This window comes from Pseudochaenichthys georgianus, chromosome 22 (genome assembly GCF_902827115.2).
Source record: "Pseudochaenichthys georgianus chromosome 22, fPseGeo1.2, whole genome shotgun sequence".
Taxonomy (NCBI): Eukaryota; Metazoa; Chordata; class Actinopteri; order Perciformes; family Channichthyidae; genus Pseudochaenichthys; species Pseudochaenichthys georgianus.
This window is the reverse complement of record NC_047524.1, coordinates 33,059,769-33,082,541: the sequence shown is the minus strand read 5'-3', so window position 1 is coordinate 33,082,541 and position 22,773 is coordinate 33,059,769. Positions and strand designations below refer to the sequence as shown.

Genomic DNA, 22,773 nt, shown 5'->3' with positions numbered 1-22,773 from the left:
TGAGAGGACCTCAGGGGGGGGGTTTGTTCCAAATGTGTGGAGCCATGTCACAGCCAGCTTTCATCATCCCACAGTCCCATCTGACCGGGGCACCCAAATCTCTTCAAAGGACATTTGACACAAGTTTTTAAAAGCACATTTCTTACCTAGGGAGACTCTGGCCGGCACGGCTCGGCGGTCGATCCAGAAGGACACCCATGAGAGCATCACCATGAGCGTGGCGGGGAAATATGTCTGCAGCAGGAAGAAGAAGATGTAGCGGCGCAGCGTGAAGTTGATGTACAGACGATTGTACCAGCCTGAAACACAAACAGTTCAAGATCAAGCAAAGATTCCAAAATGAACAAACTGGTAACACAAGACAGGGTCAATGTGCTTATTAAAACACTGTAGAGGTTTCTCAATTCTTAAATGTCCCCTCCTCGACTCCTATCCTCGAGACTTAGTCCCGCCCGCAGGAGATGCGAGCGGAGGACTGAGGAGGGGAGCCGAGGAGAGAGGAGGGGAAGCAGCAGGCGGTTAGAGAAATGAGAACTCCTCTCCTCTGAGCGGTCATCTTAAAGAGACGTCCATTAATGATGACAGGAGGCACAGCAGCACTCTGTCTGATGGACAGATGTGTTCATGACGACTTATATATTTACTTTGATTCATTCACAGTGCGGTATGATGAGACAATAACAGGCTACAGATGCGGACACACGCACACAAATATATTTATATAAATATATACAATTTAAAGTATGAGAGCACCCTCATAATAACGTAACACAATCAGAGACTGGATATATTCTTTCACACACACATACGGGTATTGGGCCGAGGGCGACACCGTACTTCCGGTATCCGCCGTTTTACGCGAGGTGCAAGCAGGCAGCCGTACACCGTCTAGGTGTTGCTAAGCTTCCTTTACTGAATATCATAGTCTATTGCCTTAATCAATATCTAGTCAACTCTAAAATACCACATATATGCAATGGCATGATAATATTATTGTGACAAGTGGGGTATTCACCTGGTGTTTCCAGAAATTAGACGTAGATGCAGCCAAAATCGACGAAGGCAACTTTCGAGTGTCGTTTTTCCATACATCTGCAGGCAGTCTGTAAGGGCAATCCGACAACCCACACAGCTCTAGTTTACGCTGGTAACGACCTAGAGCACACCCTCAAGTCCAGAGATGTAATCCGAAGACATGCAGCGATTTCTTCGGTCGTTAATTCAGAAAAAAAAACTAGTGCGCTCTGCCTGGCTACGTTAGCTAGCTGTTTATATTTGCACCTCCAGGATATTTGCACCTCCAGGAAAATGGCGTATTTATATATATATATATGGCGCGTGTTGCATTGTGGGTAGCTCGTGACGTCACCGTGTGTGAAAGAATCCCCCCCTCTCTCTGGTCGCTGAAATGGAGAATTGAAACTACGGGCCAAAAGTTGTATTTACAAGTATTACAAGTAAGCATAGGACACCAAACCCAGTGAGACCCGTCTGTCCGCCGCATCTACGCACTGTACCACACACACCTACAGACTGTCCCCCACACACACACACACACACACACACACACACACACACACACACACACACACACACACACACACACACACACACACACACACACACACACACACCACACACACACACACACACACACACACACACACACACACACACACACACACACACACACACACACACACACACACACACACACACACACAGCTCCTAAAGCATAATCAGGCTACAGCCGTTGTGTATTTTATTATGTGACGCACTAATGGTTTTACAAAAATATCGACTCTTTGTTTGTAGATATCTACTACTAAAGTAGTTATTGAATTATTGTTTTTATGTGTTATATTTGATTAAAAAATATTAAGAGGGACTTCCGGTTGGGCATGACGGAGTAGAGACGTGCGTAGTTCTGCTCCCACAAACTTTTGTGTTGTAACTTTTCTGAAGCCCGTAACTCTTCTCTAACTTACATTTAAGTGAACAATAATATTATTCCACTCACAACGCCACCGTAGTATGACGTCCAAAACGGCGAAAAGCAACAAAAAAGAACAAAGCGCCAGGACCGATAGCCCCGAGCTAGCTAGCAACAATCTCAGCATGGAGGGCATAGCTGGCCTCCTTGAAGATCACCGTAGAGCTCTCTCTGCCGACTTTAAGTCTGCCATCGCTGGAGGCTACTTGTGCTACGCTAACGGACAGCAATGTTAAGCTGGCCAAAGTCACTGATCTCGAGTCCCGCAGCCGGCGCAACAATATAAGAATCTTCGGTTTGCCAGAATCCATTGAGGGCCCTCATCCCTCGACATTCTTCCCGAAGCTGCTGATGGAGGTCTTTGGTGAGGGCGTCCTTGATTCGCCGCCGGAGTGCGACAGGGCCCACCGCTCACTCACCGACAAGCCCAAGCCGGGGCAAAGGCCACGGCCGGTCATCATCCGCGTCCACAGGTACCAGCAGAAGGAGAAAATTATCCGCGAGGCCCGGGCCAGGAGAGGCAAGCTACAGTACCAAGGTACGCCCATCGCCATCTACGAGGACTACACACCTGAAGTGATGGAACAGCGCTACAAATACCGAGAGGTGATGGCGGAGCTTTACAACCTAGGGCTCAAGCCAGCCCTGCTGTTCCCTGCGAGGCTTTCCATCGTATCGAAGGAGGGAGGTAAGAAGAGATTCTCCTCGGTGGCAGAGGCTAAAGGCTACATAGCATCCATTCGTCCTGACGCTGACTAGCACTAACGGTGCCGATAACTGCTGTTTTAACTGATTCCTTCTATGGGTTTTAACCCTTAAAGTGCAATTTTATTCTGTTTTACTTTATCTCTGGGCCTTATTTTTTTGTATGTATGTTACTTGAGATCTATGTCAGTGCCTTATTGCCCTCTGCTATGCTTATATTGGCTGGCTGTTTACCTATATATGGATGTTGTACTATTCTATGCATATAGATATACACTTGAGTTTGTTTTTTTGTTTGTTCACTTTAATACTCTTCCGTGTTACTTTTAGTATAGGGAACGGGACCCCGGAAGATAAGTTCAGCTGTTGAGCTTTGAGCTATAGCGCTCAGACAAGGTTTGTATTTGGGATGCTCCAGGTATGGTCATATTTGGGTTTATGGGTTGTGTTTTGTTTATGGTTTGTCTATTTTTGCCTTCGCTTGTTTTTGTTGTACTGTCTTTTTTTTTTTTTCCTCCCCTTCCCCGGTCTTCTTCTTCCCCCCCACCACTCCTCTCCCCTCAGTCCTCGGGAAGCACAACGGTTTCAGACCACCTTCATTAGACTCCCCATATGACTAACAGTATGACGACTGCTGGCAGAAGTGTGCGTCTGATCTCCTGGAACACCAGAGGAATGAACAAAGCTATTAAAATTGGTAAGGTCTTGACTCGACTGCAACATCTTAAAGGGGACATTATATTTCTACAAGAAACACACCTTAAAACGTCTGACACCCTTTGCATCAAGCGGGCGTGGATGGGCCATTACTTCCACTCAAGATTTTCTAGTAGAGCCAGAGGTGCTGCCATTATTATTCACAAAAGTGTGATGTTCGTACCAACAAATACTATTCTCGACAATAATGGCCGCTACGTCATAGTTTCAGGTGTCTTGCAGGGCATGCCTGTAATTTTGGTTTCCGTTTACGCACCCAACTGGGATGATGACCAATTCTTTATGAACCTTTTTGCTAAAATCCCGAACGCAGACAATCACCGCATAATCATGGGTGGAGATTTTAACTTGATTCAAGATGTGCACCTCGACAGGTCATCCCTTAAGCTTGGCACTCTCTCAAAATCCGCTAATGTAGTCTCAAATTATGCAGCACAATTAGGAATCTCAGACCCTTGGAGATTTAAAAACCCTCAAAGTAAGGCTTTCTCTTTTTTCTCACACGTCCACCACACATTCTCGCAAATATATTTTTTTCTGCTCGATGACAGCTTGCTACACCTTGCCAGCGCATGTCAATACCATCCTATAGCCACCTCAGATCACGCCCCTGTATCAATTGACATCCATTCCCTCTTAGTGTTACTCCCGCTAAGTTGTGGAGGTTTAGTTCCCACCTGCTGTCAGATGACAAGTTTAAGGACTTTGTTAATTCACAGATTCGTTTATATATCGAAATTAATGACACTGCTGATGTAAGTTGTGGAACAGTGTGGGAGGCTCTCAAAGCCTATGTTCGTGGGCAGGTTATTTCGTATGTTTCCAAACTAAGAAAGGATGAAAGGGTTCGGCTGTCGGCAATTTTGGAAGAACTTCTCCGAATTGATGAAACGTATTCCTCCTCCCCCTCACCGACCTTATATAAAAAACGTATATTATTACATTCGGAACATGACCTTTTAATGACGAGCATAGCGGAGAGACAACTGAGGCAAACTAAGCAGCGCTTTTTTGAACAGAGGGACAAGGCTGGGAGGCTCCTGGCTCAACAGGCTCGGGCAGATAACGCCTCCAGATTAATCCCCAAAGTAAAGTCGCCCGAAGGCAATTTAGTCTCTGACCCGATTGAAATAAACAAGTCTTTCTTTGAATTTTATAATAATTTGTACACTTCTAAATGCCCCATAATTGGCACAATAAACCCAAATCCTCTTGACTCCTTAACTTTCCCCCAAATTGACGTAGTTAACACAGGCAGAATGGGGGACCCCATTTCCACTTTAGAGATACAGGAAGCCATCAAATCTATGCAAAATGGGAAATCCCCTGGTCCGGACGGCTTCACAGTCGAATTCTACAAGGCGTATTTGTTTCTTTTGGCCCCAATTCTAGCAAGGATGTATAATGATTCCCTTAAAGAAGGCAGATTATCTCAAACCCTATCCATGGCATCCATCTCTCTACTATTGAAGAAGGATAAAGATCCTACACTTTGTGGCAGCTACAGACCAATTTCCCTCCTAAATGTTGATTGTAAAATACTGGCTAAGATTTTGTCCGTCCGCCTCCAACTCGTGATACCTTCTATAGTTCCGCTTGACCAAACAGGCTTTATGATAGGGAGACACTCTTTCTTCAATACCAGGAGGCTACTTAATGTTATTTTCTCGCCCCCGTCCAATGTCCCCGAAGTCATAGTTTCACTCGATGCGGAAAAAGCTTTTGATAGGGTTGAGTGGAGCTACTTGTTCTTCATTTTAGAAAAATTTGGCTTTGACTCCAAATGTATTTCTTGGATTAAACTTTTATACGCCTCCCCTTCTGCATCGGTAAACACAAATGGCATTCAATCGTCTGCCTTCCCTCTCCAACGTGGGACACGCCAGGGCTGCCCGCTTTCTCCCCTATTGTTTAATTTAGCCATCGAGCCTCTAGCTATATGGCTCAGAGGCCACAATGGGTTTGAGGGCATCACTCGCCATGGTATCGTTCACAAACTTTCCCTTTACGCGGATGACCTTCTCCTATACGTCTCCAATCCTGTGTCCTCTCTCCCTCCTTTATTGTCAATCCTTGAGCAGTTTGGTCGTTTATCAGGCTACAAATTAAATCTCCAAAAGAGCGAACTATTTTTTGTAAACCAACTGGCGAAGACACTCCCCCCAACCGCTTTTCCCTTTAATATTGCATCAGACGGCTTCAGATACTTGGGGGTATCCATCACCAGCTCCTTTAAAGATCTGTTTCCCAAAACATTTCAACCACTCTTAGCTAAATGCAAATCGGATCTATCTAGGTGGTCTTCCCTTCCCTTATCCCTTGTTGGCCGTGTCAATCTTATTAAAATGGTAATTCTGCCGAAGTTCTTATATCTCTTCCAGCATATCCCAATTTGCATCAATAAATCTTTTTTCACCAGTCTCGATAGTCAACTAAATGCGTTCATTTGGGATGACAAACCCGCCCGTCTTAAAAAATCAATTCTTCAGCTCCCCAAGTCGGAGGGCGGCTTGGCACTCCCGAACTTCCGTCACTACTACTGGGCCTCTAATATTAACCGACTCCTTTACTGGACTGGCCCCAAGACTCCTAACTCCAGCCCACCATGGGTTCACATGGAGATCTCCTCCTCCTCTAGCTCCTTACACTCTGTGATTTGCTCCCAACTTCCCGTAATGACGCACAAAATCTCAGTCAACCCAATTGTTACCAGTACTATTAAGATTTGGCTTCAATTCAGAAGGCAACATGGCTTACACAGAGCCTCAATCCAAGCTCCGATTTTAAATAATCACTCATTCTCTCCATCCTGCTCGGACCCCACCTTCCGAATGTGGGCTGCCAACGGGCTTGTCACAATCAGTAATCTTTACAAGGATGGGGTTTTCTCTGACTTTGCATCCTTGTCAGCCAAATATCACCTGCCAAACAGTCATCTTTTCCGCTTCTTCCAAATTAGGCATTTTGCTCAAAAGCAATTTCCCCATTTTCCCAACCACCCCCCTGAGTCAGGAATTGACCAGTTTCTCACCCTTGATTGTGACCAAAAAAGGCTGGTATCTACTATTTATGGAAAACTTGCCTCCTTTGACCTAGCCTCTACTACATCTATAAAAGAGTCCTGGGAGGGTGAGTTGGGGTTTAGACATACCTGACAGTAAGTGGAGGGACATTCTTCGTTTGGTGCAAACCTCATCTATCTGTGCTAGACATGGTCTAATGCAGTGTAAGGTGCTCCACAGGGCTCACTTTACCAATGCTAAACTAGCCAAAATATTTCCTCTTAGAAGCGATGCCTGTAACAGATGCAAGCAATCTCCTGCCAATCACACACATATGTTTTGGTCATGCCCCAGCCTGAATGCCTTCTGGTCTAGTATTTTCAAAACCCTTGAGCAGGCCCTTAACACACCCATACCCCGTAACCCTCTAACTGCCTTGTTCGGCGTCCCCCCAACACAGAACATGCCCACCACGACTCAGCGGGTCATCGCCTTCACAACCCTGCTGGCCAGGCGTTCCATTCTTCTTAAGTGGAAGCACGTCTCCCCACCCACACATGACAGGTGGATACAGGAACTATTACAGTGTATTAATCTCGAAAAGATACGATTTTCACTACAAGGATCCCTGACACTCTTTCATAAGACCTGGACTCCCTTACTACTGCTAATCAATGACCTTACAATCAACCCTGATGCTGATGAGGTGTGAGTGAACCCGGTGGGGGGGGAGAGACCTTCACTTCCCCTTTTCCTTATCTCCCTAATACATTGACCATTACTTTTTTTGCCTTCTCTGTTTCCTCATGTAACTTGCAGTACCGTTATTTCCCTGTTATTTATTTTTACTGACTATTAACATGAAGAAGCATCTGTATTTGTATGTAATTTTCAGGTATTGGTCTTTGTATTTCATGTAATTTCTACCCCTCTTTTTTTTCTTTTTTTTTATGTTTTGTAACTTTTTGATTTATGTCTTGTTTATAATGTGATCATAGCCCATAGGGGTGAGGGTGGAGGGTGAGGGTGGAGGGAGGGTGGGGTGGGGTGAGGTAACTTTAATTTTCCTACAGACCGTCTTCTATACATGCGTACCTACTGTATTGCCATTGTGATGTCTGTCAAAAAGCCAATAAAAAGATTTATAAAAAAATATATATATATATATTAAGAGTACATACTTTCATAGGGGGAAAGTAGAAGGTCAATGATAGAAATATAGAATATAAAAAATCAAGAAGATACTATAAGTGATCTCTACAATAAAACAGTTTAGTGCAGGATGTACAAAGATATGAATAGGAGGAGGTGCAAAACAGAAAAACGAATTAACCTTTATTTAAACATTAAATGATACTTTAGATTTTCTTTTAAATAAGAAAAAAGCTTTGGGAGTATCTACAGATAAATATTAAGCCTGACAAAGTACTTAACGTCTAATATATTGCTTTCCTGCAATGTTAACTATGTTGAAGCACTTATTTTAACTGATATTATACATATGAATTATACTCTTATGTATGTAGATAGAATAAGAAATGTGCAGAATATGACAGTTTAATGGTGGAGGTACATATTGATAGATGTCTTGTAATGCACTGTTGAGGAACCTGTAACCCAAGTTTTTCATTCATTGCATAACTACAACATAATTGTGTATATGATAATGTCAATAAACCTTAGAAAATCTTGAAATCTTGAAAGGGATGTGCAAAATAGCCATCATGCGGTCTTTAATTAACTATTAGTAGAGAATAACGAGTAATGAATATACTTTATTACTCGTCTCCATTCATGTCAATTGCAGATACATGTTTAGTCTTCTCAAGCACCAAATATCAAATATCTCTCCTGATTGTTGGCACTTGAAAATCACCTTACCTGAATTTTACTCAGGTGTAACTAAAGTCTGATTTAAGGGTTGTTTATATTTCACATAATTAATCAGAATCTGCAAAGTAACTAAAATAAATGCAGTGGAGTAAAAATACCAGGTTAACCTCTGAATTGTCTGGAGTAGAATTACGAAGTAACAACGAGCTGTCATGTGGGTATATATTAATGCTATATATTAATGCTGCGCATTATGGACACAAGCAATATTCACCCATTTATTAATTATATGTTTTACATTTGATAACACCAATGTGTTTAAAACTGACAACTTCTAATTGTGGGAAAAACGAAAACGTTCAGTAGAGACGTCCCATAGAACATTTTGCGAAACACAATAGCCAGCATGTGTAGTTCTGGGGGGGCATTCTATTCCAGTTTTGGATAGTCTGGCGTTGTTTCGTTCCATTTCAAACAGCTGTTTGACGCTCGGCGTAACCTTGGTGCACTGCCACTCCAACATCCAATCCTAGAGCTTGAAGATTAATCACGGGGACAGTAGTCCTAAACGATAGCTGGGGATTGTAGTGTAGTGTCTTCGGCCATCCTAAACTCAGAAATGTTTTTCGGATTTCATATCCCATTAACACCATGCATTGCGGCTAAAACATCCAATCAGCGAGCTTAAACCATAGCTGAGGATCTTGGGTAATCAGTTCAGTGGCAGTGTATCGCAATGATGCTCGAAATGTCCCTTATAGGCCAACGTCTGTTTCCGGTTATTTTTATTTTTGAAATTCAGTTCCTGACGGACTCCAAAAAAGCCCGAGATTATGGAATTAAACCAATAAATAAAAGCAAGGATAATTGTGTGTTATTGGTGAGTAAATAACAGTGTGTTATTTTGAAAAGAATAACAAATTAGAAGGAAAAAAAGATTTAAAAAATACAGATTTCTTTTCCTCACAGACGACAAAAGCACAAAGACATTGATCCTACGCTGTCATTGGAGGCAGTCGCAATTTCTACAGGCTCGCACTACCTGTTAGCATCTAGCATCTGTTAGCATCTAGCTCTCCTGCTTACAAACTTTTAGCCATCCCTGCTTATACAAGTAGTAGTTTTAGTTGTCTGCGATCTGCCGAGGCCTACTCCCACCTGTCGAGTACGGCTGTACTGAGGTGTTTTTCCTCCGGAGACGGAGCGAAGAGACGGCGCGGCTCCACCTGTTGCTGCATGCGATCTGCGATTTACGGTGGCCTGCTCGTCGCGAAGAGACGGAGCGGCTCCACCTGTTGCTGCCTGGGATCTGCGATCTGCGATCTACGGAGGCCTGCTCCCACCTGTAGAATTCGGCTGTACTGGAGAGGTTTTTACCCCGGAGTCGTCGCGGAGAGACGGAGTGGATCCACGCTTCGGGCTTGGCCTGCTTCCACCGGGCGTGTGCTGCTGTACGGAGGAGGATGTTACCACCGCTGGGGCCTGCTTTCCACCTGTCCTGGTTCTGCTGTTGCAGAGGCCTGCTTTCACCCCGGGGATACCACGGAGGGACCGGAGCGCTTCCACGCTGCTGTTTTCGCCTGTCCTTTGCTGCTGTGCTGATTTTTCTCCAGGAACATGACAATGTTAGATGACAATGTATGTGTGTCGTTTAAGAGGAAAAGATGCCTGGTTTTGTTGTTGTTATTACTGTCAGGAAATGTACAACCTAACCCTGGTCCGCCCAGTAGTAGTAGTCAGATCGCTATTCCTGCTGATTTTATAGCTAGGTCTGGGTTGGGTTTCATCCACTTGAATGTGCGCAGTCTGTTAGGTAAACTAGATTTTGTCCGTATCTGGGCGAGCTCAACTGACGCTGACGTCATTGTTTTATCAGAAACATGGCTAAATAAATCTATGGTTTTAATGTGTATCGTACCGACCGGCCTAATAAAGGTGGTGGCGTTGCCATTTATGTTAAGAATAAGTTCAGTGTAACCACATTAGTTTCCAAATCTATCAGTAAGAAATTCAAGTTTTTAGCCTTAAATATAGAAGTGGCAAAGGGTCATCAGGTCATGGTGGTGGGCTGTTACAGACCCCCCTCAGCTGGCAAGGACTCCTTGTCTTCGCTAGCAAATCTTTTATCGCAGCTAGACTACAGGGAAATAGTGCTACTTGGAGATTTTAACTGGGACTGGTTAACTGCAGTGTCAGAGGATTTTAAAAACCTTTGTATCTCTTTAAATGTTACTCAGATTGTGGACAGTCCTACTCGCCCTAACATTAAGTCCCCTAATAAATCCTCCCTAATTGATCTCATTTTAACTAATGTTCCCCATAAATATTCATCTGTGGGAGTTTTTGCAAATGATCTGAGTGATCACTGTGTTGTTGCCACAATTAGGGACACTAAGGTCCAAAAGGTTAAACCTCGCATTATCATTAAGAGAGACAAAAAACATTTTGTGGAGCAGGGTTTTGTGCATGATCAGTTTGATTTTGATTGGGGTAAAATCGATCTGTGTGCTGATGTTGAAACCGCATGGTCCTATTTTTATCTTGGTTTTATGGAGATCATTGATAGACATGCACCCCTGCGTACATTTAGAGTAAAGGGACGAGACAATCCTTGGTTTTCTGCTAATCTGTCCAGTGTCCTTCATGAGAGAAACAAGGCCTTGGCAAAGGCTAGGCAATCAGGCTCAGAGGTAGAATGGCTGCGTTTTAGGCAGCTAAGGAATAGCTTCACATCGCAAATCAAAAGTGCTAAATCAAAGTACTATCTGTCAGTAACCACAAAGAATCTAAATAATCCTGACATTTTTTGGAAAGCCATTAAATCGTTATCCACCGGTGACATCCGTAATGAGCTACCTCCGTGCATTACCACAGCATCTAGCATTTTGTGTCCTGTGGTTCTCTATTTGATTGTGTTACTAACTCTGCTTCTGTGAACACTACAGTATGTGACTCTGAAAAACGTGTGTTGGAAAACCCTTTTAGTTTTACCCCTTTTACTGTTGATGTTGTTCGTGAAGCTTTAACCAAGCTAGATCCTAAGACACCGGCTGGCCCGGACAACGTAGAACCTTTCTTTTTAAAGATAGCTGCAGATTTTATTGCTCCACCTCTCACTACTCTTTTTAACCTCTCCCTCAGCACTAACACAATTCCAAAATTGTGGAAGTCAGCGTATGTCCTGCCTTTGCTAAAAGGAGGGGAGGCCACCATATTAAATAACTATAGGCCAATCTCTAAGTTGTCAGTTCTGGCTAAGGTTCTTGAACGCTTAGTGAGTGAACAGGAAAAGGTGTTTTTATGTACAAATGACATCCTGTCTAAACATCAGTCAGGCTTCAGAAAACAACACAGCACCATCACTGCCACAATGAAAGTGGTGAATGATGTGGCGAGTATTTTAGATAATAAGCAGAGTTGTGCAGCTCTATTTATTGACCTTTCAAAAGCGTTTGACACCGTCGATCATCACATTTTAAAGTAGAGGCGAGCCAGTATAGGCATGTCCAGCCATGCAGTGGGGTGGTTTGTAAACTACCTCTCTGAAAGGTCCCAATGTGTTCATTTTGATGGGCTGTCTTCTGAGTGGTTAAACATTGCAAATGGTGTTCCTCAAGGTTCTGTTTTAGGTCCACTTTTATTCTACATCTGCATCAACAGTTTAGGTGAAAATGTGGATGAAGCTACTTTACATTTTTATGCGGACGATACCGTGATGTACTGTGCAGGTCCCTCCATTAAGGAGGCTGGTGTTAAATTACAGGCTGTTTTTAACATTATTCAGACTCAGCTCTCTGAACTAAAGCTTCTTTTAAATGTTGAGAAAACCAAGGTAATGCTCTTTTCTAAAGCTAAAAAGACACCAGAGCCTGTTTTTAGAATAAAACTTGAAGTGGTTACCTGTTACAAATACCTTGGTATCTGGCTTGATGATTGTCTCACTTTTAAACTTCATGTCAATAACCTGCTTAAAAAGCTGAGGGTTAGGCTAGGTTTCTTCTACAGGAACAAGTCCTGTTTCTCGCTTGAGGCCAGGAAAAGGCTAGTCACTGTGACCTTTTTACCTGTGCTGGACTCTGGGGATCTGGTCTATATGAATGCACCTGCCAATTGCCTGGTCAAGTTAGATGCTGCGTATCACAGTGCACTAATATTTGTGACAAACTGTAAAGCATTAACCCATCACTGTACCCTGTATGCAAGGGCTGGTTTGCTTTCACTAACTGTACGGAGGCTCAGTCACTCGTACATTTTTATATACAAATCCATGTTAGGGAAACTTCCATCTTATATCTGCTCCCTGATCTCACGGAAAATTGTAAGTGGCTACTGCCTGAGATCGCATGCTGTGGTTTTATTAAATGTGCCAACTGCTAGGACTGTCTTAGGGAAGACAGCTTTTAGATGTGCAGCTCCTCTGTCTTGGAATAGTCTGCAAATTAAATGGAAACTGAACAATCTGGTGCCACTAAATGTTTTTAAAGCTCGGTTGGATGCTACTCAATCGGAAGCTATTGGTACCTGTTTATGTGGATAATTATGTAAATGATGCTGTATGATGTCCTTTTGTTGTTCTGTTTATGTTTTTACGTTTCATGTGGAAGTACTTGAGCAGGTCTCCCTTGAAAAAGAGATCAATGATCTCAATGGGATTTATCTGTGTAAATAAAGGTTTGAAATGAAATGAAAAGAAGTCCGACATTATACGATTTAAAATAAAAACAATAATCGTGGCTTGATATTGAGTAAGAACATGTTTTTATGAACCCCACAGCTTCTGGTCTTCCAAGACAATACGTGCTGCAGGCACGAAACATACTACCAATAGAAATACATTGCTTTTGAAATCATTCTGTGTGACACGAAAACAAGGGGAAAATCGTGTTGGTGAACACGAATCAATAGATTAAATGTCGTGACTATAACACGAAATGCCGTGAGACTGGGTTGATTATACACACTGCTCTGCTTTCTGCACGGACCTCACAGCTGTTCTCAGTGTAAACATCGCGTCGCGATGAAAGCAGTTACTAAAATAATATCCAGGAGATGCATGCAAATCTGTCATTGGCTGAGATAAGTCCGGCCGTGTGTCACGCCTCCACCGTTCCCGGAAATGCATCCGCGGAGGAGCCGTGGAGGAACCATCAGTGTCTCCTCGGTTAGAGCTCCTCCAGAGAGCCTCCTCGATGCTCAATGCTCGGTCCTCGATGTGCATTTAGAGAAATTAGATGTCCTTCAACATGGCGCGCTGAAATTAATTTCCGGGTCACTACCGGAGGCCCGAGGAGTCGAGGGTTGCGGTCGAGCTCTTAACGTCTAACCCTTTCGTCTATTCCTTGATCTCTGAGTGAAACGTCACGGGGTTAAGGGATAGTGGATAGGAGAATTCAAAAGGACTTAGGAGAAGAGACTGCGGTACTTTAGAGAATCCGACTGCACTTTCACTATCCGACGTGTTTATGATGCGCCAATGGACTAGGGGTGCAACAACTAATCGACTTAATCGATGACCAAATTAGTTGCCAACTAATTCAGTCGTCGATTCGTTGGTGACGTCATCACGTGTGTTTTACGCGCCGTTAAGCTCCAACATTATCGGCCTTTTTATCAGAACTGGAGACATTTAAAAAATATATGTCATATGTGTTATTGCTACATAAACATTATCTCGCAGTCTTAGTGTCGCCAACTCGTTTCTATCATGCAAAAAGACAAAACAAATGCGTCTGTGTATTTTCGATCTTTCCAGTCGAGACGAGATCTCTCTCCCCCGTCTGTGTGCGAGGGGGCGGGGCAGTTTACACACACTCGGCTGCTACATGCATGCAACACACGGCGGGGATGGCGGAGAGAAGCACTCCAAGGTGTGGTTAAATGTTACCCGTCTCTAGGTGGACAATGCTCGTTGCCAATTATGCAATAAGAGTTTAGCATGTAAGGGCGGTAACACGAGCAATTTGTCTAAACATTTAGCAAAAGTGCTCCACATTCAGATGGAGGAATGCACCGGGTTCGACTGTCTTTCTAGCAGCTCTGTAGCCCCATCCACGAGTAACGTTTCCACGTCAGGTGTTATGTATGCTAGCAGCAACACACAGAGTTAACTCAATTATACAAACATGGGTTAATGATTAGAGGCAACTGAGTTATTTATTTTGTTAAAGTTTCAGATATTCTGTTTACAATTATGTTATCACATTATACGATTTGGTAAAACATTGTTGTTTCTTTTGTTTTCTTTTGACATATTATTTATTTAATTTAAATATTATTTATTTAATTTAAATAAAAAGCTATGTTTTTTGTTCACAATTTGTTTAGTTAATTTAATAATATATGTATTTTTGAATCAAGTATTCATCTTTATTGTCTTCATTGTTAGTTTCCACATGCCTAAAACAACCTCAAGCTAAATCTAAAAGTTGATGGCTAAATAAGAGCGTTTGAGAAATTGTGCAAGGCATACAGTAATAGTCCGAATAGTCGATTAATCGTTTCATTAATCGATAGATTCATCGATTATCAAATTAGTAGTTTGTTGCAGCCCTACAGGAAGGTGCGCTGCTCGGCTGCGCACCGCGTCTCAGTATGCTCCGTCCGTCTTGTGTTTTGCCCTTTTTTTTTGTTTCTTTTGGGCTAATTATTGTCTAAATGTTTGTTTGTCTGTATGCAACATCATTTTTGAGAGACCATGCTTTTGATCCTGTGGATTATTTTTGCCTTCTGCGGACCTTGTCTGGCCATACAACTTGTTAAAACACACCTGAGCCACAACACGAACAGGTATGGCGAGGAGCCCCGGCCTATACGCTGCTACAGCCGCGAGGCTATGCTGGAGCTACAATGCAATCGGCCTGCTACGAACACACCAAGCCACCCGTGTTCTTCGTTACTGGATGACATCCCGCGGGAGCTTCTTAGAAACATCAGGAAAAGAGACGAGGAAGGAGGGGAGGCGTTCGGAATCGCCTACGGCGGAAATTCAGCCGACCACCACTTCCATCCATCATTCTGACAAATCTGCGCTTATTGAGCAACAAAGTGGACACACTAAGGATATACACAAGGTACTGTCATGAATTTCGTGAGGCCTCTTTACTATGTTTCACGGAAAGTTGGCTACAATCTACGATGCCTGAATCTCTCTTTGAAGTACCTGGATTCACCCTTGTTCGAGCAGACAGGGATGCGAACTCGGGGAAAACCAGAGGAGGCGGTATTTGTGTGTATATTAATGATCTGTGGTGCCGATCATACTCAGTAAAATGTAAAACCTGTGATCCCAACGTAGAAATTCTCGGTATGACGTTAAGACCCTTTTATCTGCCTAGAGAATTCGGGTGTATTTTACTGTTTGTTGTTTACGTGCCTCCTAGCGGCAGAGCGTCACTGGCGGCAGGCTCCATCGCTGACTGTGTCCATAAGCTGCAACTCAGCCACCCCGATGCACCAGCAATAGTGCTCGGGGACATGAACCAATGTCGCCTGGAGACTGTGTTACCTGGGTTCGAACAGTATGTTAAGGATCACACCAGAAAAGACAATATCCTGAACAAATGCTTTGTTAATGTTAAAGGAGCCTATGTGACAAAATGTAGATCACCAATACTGAACTCTGATCATAATGTCGTGAATATGATACCAGTGTATAACACCAAACTGAAGAGAAGTAAACCGGAAAAGAAAGTAATAAGGACATGGACAAATGAAAGTAGGGAACAGTTGAAAGCCTGTTTTGATCTGACAGATTGGGAAATTTTTCAGGAAGGTTCACTAGATGAAATAACTACTGTTACCAATGACTATATCAACTTCTGTGTAGAACTAGTTGTTCCCACTAAAGAAATACAAATATATCCAAATAATAAATCTTATGTGACCAAGGACATTAAAACTGTTATAAATACCAGGAAAATAGCTTTCAAAAACAAAGACTATGGAGCACTTAAACAGACAGAGCAAGAACTGAAAGTCAAATTGATGGAATCAAAACTGGCACACAGAGAGCTTTTGGAAAATGCTTTTAAAGCCAAAAAGGTATGGGACATGAAAACCATGACAGGAATGTCACCCTCAGCTAAACCCATTGTGACAGAAAATGAATTTTGTTTTGCTAACGAACTAAACACGTTCTTTACCCGTTTCGAGTCACTGGATAATTCTGCAAAGTGCACTGAAATGCTCGAAACCATAATACCTACTTCCTCTGACACAATTACCATCAGTGTCGAAGAGGTCAGAAAAACATTTCAGTGCACTAACACCAAGAAAGCGGCTGGGCCAGATGGGTGCAGCGGTTTTCTGCTGAAAAACGTTGCTACTGAGCTGGCTCCTGTGTGGCAACCCATCTTTCAGGCTTCCATTGACACGCACACCATCCCTCTGTCATGGAAAACTTCCCACATCGAACCGCTGCCCAAAATTCCATGCCCAAAAGAACATAAGGACTACAGACCAATAGCCCTCACATCAGTGATTATGAAATCACTAGAAAGAATTCTGCTCCGATTCCTTATCAGTACAACACAAGACAAACTTGATCCATACCAATTTGCCTATAAACAAGGGTGTGGTACGGAAGATGCTGTGGCCACTTTGGTTCACATCATCACTAAACATTTAGACAAACGTAATACTTATGCAAGAGCCCTCTTCCTAGACTTCTCATCAGCATTCAACACAATACAAGCAGACATCTTGGTGTCAACAATGGCCAAAATGGAAGTAAATCCATAGCCTACCTGATTTACTGGTATGCTGCTTTCCTCACCAGTAGAGAGCAACTTGTGAAGGTTAACAAAACCCTGTCATCTGCCATCACAACCAATGTAGGTGCCCCCCCCCCCAGGGCTGCGTGAGTTCAGCTGTGCTCTTTACTCTCTACACTGATGATTGTCGTACCAACACACCAAATCAATTCATCATTAAGTACTCTGATGATACTGCAATAATATCTCTGCTCAGTAACACAGACGACCCTGAGCTGCACCAACAGGCTGTAAATCAGGTGGTCGAGTGGACTGATAACAATGCTCTTGAGATCAACACCAAGAAAACTGAGGAAATCATTTTTGGCTCACCATCTGACTCCCATAAAGTCCCCATTGTCATCCATACAGATGAGAACAAGCAGGGAGTTTCATACAAATACCTGGGTGTAATTATTGACCATCTGCTGTCATGGAAGGATCACATTGATTATCTGAGCAAAAGGACAAAACAAAGAATTTATTTTCTCCGCCGTCTTAGGTCTTTTGGCGCGAGCAGAGAAATTCTTCTGTTGTTCTTTACATCTGTGATCATGTCCATTCTACAGTACTGCAATACTACCTGTTACAAATGTCTGTCGGCAGCGTTAAAATCAAAACTGCTCCACCTGTTAAAGATCTGCTCAAAGATTGTTGGTCAACCCGTCAGAGACTCTATGACTCAGACTATCATAACAACCTAGTGAGGCTGTCCAACAACATCATCTCCGACCCAAACCATGTTCTGAACAGTGAATATGAACTGCTACCATCTAATCGGAGATACAGGGTCCCACGATTCAATAAAGTCAGACTGAAGCACTCCTTTGTGCATCAGTCAGTCCTCACAGTAAATACAGAGCTAAATCCCAGACCAAATGCACGCTGAAGGCTCTTTGAGCATGTTTTTCTCTCACTGATTGTGCTGTTATGTTAAATGTTTGTGTTTCATGTATTTGTGTATGCATATTTGTCTGTTGATGTTGGACATGGAGCTGCTGTGACGCAAGTCAAATTTCAGACTTGATCTGACAATAAAGTAATATCGTATCGTATCGTATCGTACGTCATGAAGGTGCGTCTGCTGCTGTGGGGAAACTATGGAAACTATAGGTTACTTACGTAACCCCAGTCCTCAGAGTAACATGAAGTGAGATGTCTCACTATGGGATGCGCCTCATCGCGGAGCAAACAGAAGCATCAATCTCAATACGCCAATCCTGATTGGCTGGTGATCTTGACATCAGCGTCAGGGGAAATCACCCCCTATAAGTATAGCTTGCGCCACAACGCATGCGTCATTCAAAATAAGCACCTCTTCTCGCTTCACCATAGCAAGGAGGGCCGTCTGGTGAGACATCTCACTTCATGTTACTCTGAGACCTGGGGTTACGTAAGTAACCTATACCCCTGCGAGATGGAGTTCATGACTTTATGAGCTGTTCATGAGCACATGAAACATTCATGAACAACTCATTATATGTTCACTTGTCATGTTCATGAACCAAAATTCTTAAAATGCTCATGAACCATTTTAAAGAGCAGTTCATGAAATGTTTATGAACATTGTTCATTCATATAAAGTTCCTGTTTTGCTAATGACAGACTTGTATGAGCAATTTATTAACTTTTCATGATCCAGCCAATCACAAAATTATAATTAAAACCCCAAAAAGTGTGCATGAGCATTTCATGAACTTTTCATGACTATGAGCATTTCATGAACTTTTCATGACTATTAGCATTTCATGAATTGTGGATGATTGTGGCAAGTTCAGAATATTTTGGAATATTCATGAGCATTTTATGAACTTTTGATGATCAGTGTGATGTTTTTAAAGACCTCTTGAATATTCATGTACTATTTGAACATTTCTTTATTTTTTAAAACTTTTAATCTTAAAACAAAACAATAGTGAATTTGAAACTGAACATTATCTGTATTTATTTTGGTGACATTCATATCATTCTATGGTTTATCTGTACTGTTTGAGAAGCAGTACGAGTAAGTAGCGCCAAGGTGGAACCTTTGGCAGGTGAGCGGTGACATCTGGGTTATTTTAGGGGGGACACTTCCGCCCCCTCCTCAGAAGCAATCCAGACGATCAACCGGATCCTGTGTATAATTATTGCTGCTGCACTTTTCTGTTTTCTACAGGTCAGTACATAATGAAAATGATCGATGTTAACTTGTGTGAATTAGATATGATGTTGGAGATGTTTAGGAGAGTGTGTCAGAAAGTTTTGAGCATGTTTGACATAGTAACGGTATTTTAAAAATACTAAACTGTCGGCAACAATGGATGCCATTTTCACGGGCTTCAGCCGCGCCTGTTGCTGTGGTACCCAAGCTTTTGGGACCCGGGCCGTAACACATTTTTTTGTGCAGCTGAGTATCAAGAACTGTGCTTCAAATAGTGATAGGATTAATTGTAGTGCTCCACCTGTATACATGTATGTTTGTATGTTAATTTGAGTAAAGTTCCATTGTGATTGACATAATTGTTGTTTTCTATGGTTGCCAATTGACCCACAGTCAATGGTTCATGAACAGTTCATGTACATGAACAGTTCATGAACAGTTCATGAATATTCATTGACTGGGTATGAACTGTTCATGAAGTTGTTATGAACAGTTCTTGATATGTTCTTGGTTGAAAACTGAATATCCCTACACACTCACTGAAAACTCCATTTCATGAATTGTTCATGAACCTGCCTAAAACCATAGTCCATGTATTGTTCATGAACCATTCCAGCACAGGAGTTTCATGAGTAGTTCATGAACTGCCCTAGTGCCATTTAATGTTCATGACAATTTCATGAACAGTTCATCAACTTTGTTATGAGCTGTTTATGAGCTGTTCATGAATATGGTTCACTGATATTCCATAAACTTTTCATGGCAAGTTCATGAACAGTTCACTATCATCTCACTGGGGTAGTTCTCATTCATAACACTCCGTTCGATGTCTCACTATGGGATATTGTAGCTCCCGTATTGCCAGACGAGCTTATCTCGAAAATCACCAAACCGACCAGAACTTTAACAGGTAGGGCTCCTACTCAACCAGGTGCCCAGCACTGCTTGAGTCAAAACTGGGAGTAGAACGTCCAGACTGTTAAAAGGCGGACAAAAGTGAGCGGCGAGGACCAGCTCGCCGCTTGCACCAATGTCTTGGATGGGACCAGATGGGACAGAGCCCAGGATGCAGCCAGACCCTGAGTCCAGAGAGCTCGCGAACCCGAGGGTGCCTGCGAGCTCTGACTTGTACGGGCCCCAAAGCAATTGCCTCCACAATCCAGTGGGAGAGCCGTTGCTTAGTAACAGGCTTGCCTTTGTGAGGGTTAGCCCAGGACACGAAGAGTTGGTCATTAAGACGAAGCTCCTTTGATCTGTCTATATATGTGTGTAAAGCCCGGACCACCCTTGGTGTAAAGGCAGGGTTGGGTTTCAACAACATTCTCGTTTGCCCTGGGGCGAACTGAGTGCATGAAGGATGTACAGACAGGGCATGAATATCACTGACCCGCTTGGCGGATGCCAGGGCCAGTAACAGCACTGTCTTGAGTGACAGATGTTTCATGTCAGCTCCTTCCAGGGGTTCAAATGGGGTCATTTTGAGCCCATTTAAAACCACTGCCAGGTCCCATAAGGGCACCAGCGACCTGGAGACAGGGAGGAGCCTGCAAGCCCCTTTCATAAAACGGCAAACCAAAGGCTAGCCGTCTTACCCTCAAAGCCCACATGGCATGCAGCAATAGCAGCCAGGTACACCTTGATCGTGGAGAAAGCTCTGTGTTTATCGATCAAGTCCTGCAGAAATGATAAAATCACCCCGACAGGACATTGAAAAGAGATGTGTCCTTCTTGAAGGCACCACTCCTCAAACACCCTCCACTTACAGTCGTAAAGAGACCTGGTGGAGGAAGCTCTCGCACTCTGAATAGTGTTTATCACCTTCTGAGGGAGTCCCACTGTATTCAGATTGTACCACTCACGGGTCAGGCCCATAGTGCCCCGCGCTCTGGGCGTGGGTGAAGGATCGCCCCCCCCCCCGCCTGAGACATGTCTCTGCGTAGCGGGAGCTGCCATGGCTGCCCGCACAGCAGCTGATATATCTCCGCTAGCCCGTACATTGCGGGCTAGGGCGGAACCATCAGGATAAGTGTGTGGCGTTGCTCCTTCACTCTGGCCAGAGTTGGGGGTAACAGAGTCAGGGGTGGGAACGCGTACAGAGGACCCGGAGGTCAATCGTGTACGAGTGCGTCCCCGCCTAACAGTGCGTTTAAATCGTGCATTAAAGAGAACAGCTGTCATTGAGCATTTTTTCTTTATGCGAACAGATTTAACGCGGCTCCGCCGTAACGCACCCACAGCGGACTCACGATCCTTAGATGTGTAGTCCAGTCTGCATAGAGTGGTGCACCTCTGGACAGTAGTTCTGTCCCGAGGTGCATCACTCCCGGTACCTGTGTCGCTCTCAGAGAGAGGAGACGTCTGCCGCTCCAAGGGATCAGTTTGTGTGCCAGTGTGTGTGACTGGAGACAACGCAACCTCCCTTGGCGGTTCATACATGATATCGTGTTGTCTGTCCTCACGAGAACATGGTGTCCTCTGAGAGAAGTCAGGAAGCGTTTTAGGGTGGGGACCACCGCTAAAAGCTCCAGGTGATTTACGTGCGCCCGCTGGAGGTCTCTGCTCTAGAGACCTCTCACCAGGCGACCTTCGTAAATACCCTATCAGCCTGTCTGACATGCGTCCGTGGTGACCACCTTCCGTGAAAGGACAGCACCCGTAGGCGCGTCCCGTACTAGAAAAGTCGGGTGTAGTGCCACTACGCATTACATAATAACCAATACTCTCCGCACGCCGTGGCGCGCGGGGTTTAGTTTTATTATGAGACCCATGTTGAGCGGGTGCTTTACGAGGACATTTGTCTGCGTAATCTGACTCTGCTCGGCGGGCATTATAGATAAAACCCTTCTTTCTAGGAGAGAGAGAGAGAGAGAGGTTCTCTCTCTCCCCAGAATATGGCTTGTGAAAACAGATAATGGGTAACTGTTTTGAGAAGCCCAGGCAGATGTCGTGAGTATCTCCTGCTGTATGCTCCTTAGAGCCAGCTGAGATGTCACGCTTACGGCTCCAGCCGGCACTGCGCATGCGCGTGACGGTGGTGCCTTCACAGCCCCAGCCGGCACTGCGCATGCGCGTGACGGTGGTGCCTACAGCTCCAGCCGGCACTGCGCATGCGTGTGACGGTGGTGCCTTCACAGCCCCAGCCGGCACTGCGCATGTGCGTGACGGTGGTGCCTTTACAGCTCCAGCCGGCACTGCGCGTGGCGGTGGTGCCTTCACAGACCCGTCAGTAATCCGCCTTTTGAGAGATGCCGGAGCTCCTCTCAGAAGGGGAATAATTGACGGGCTGTTTATTGGCTTCATTGATTTTCTTTTCATTTTTTTTGAGCTGCGCCCTCGGCCTGAAGCCTGGATGCGTCAGCGGCAAATGTTTTATGACAGAGGAATCAATCAATGTGTGACATGTGTTTGTGCGAACTTGAGGATAGTGTTTAGGCATCCCTCGAGGCGGCGGGAACACATTCACGGAGGGGAGAAGGAGGGGCTCTCATGCCGCTCGCTTCTTCTTCCTCGACTGCTGGCCGAAATTCTGGGTTGGCTGAGCCAGAGCTGCAGCCGGAACCGGAGATTTTCTCGGCCAACTTGCCCTTGTCTCCAGCCTGGGCTGGGGACTCGGGGTGGGCTGCGACCTCT

The 22,773-nt window shown here is 44.0% G+C and overlaps 1 protein-coding gene across 1 annotated transcript in view; it reads right to left on the bottom strand.

Moving 5' to 3' along the window:
* gabrr2a (gamma-aminobutyric acid type A receptor subunit rho2a) overlaps nt 1-22,773 on the bottom strand; it is a 168,341-nt gene that overhangs the window by 25,175 nt on the left and 120,393 nt on the right. The window contains exon 7 of the mRNA XM_034110766.2: nt 147-299. Coding sequence (XP_033966657.1) covers nt 147-299 — 153 coding nt within the window. The remainder of the gene's footprint in view (nt 1-146; nt 300-22,773) is intronic.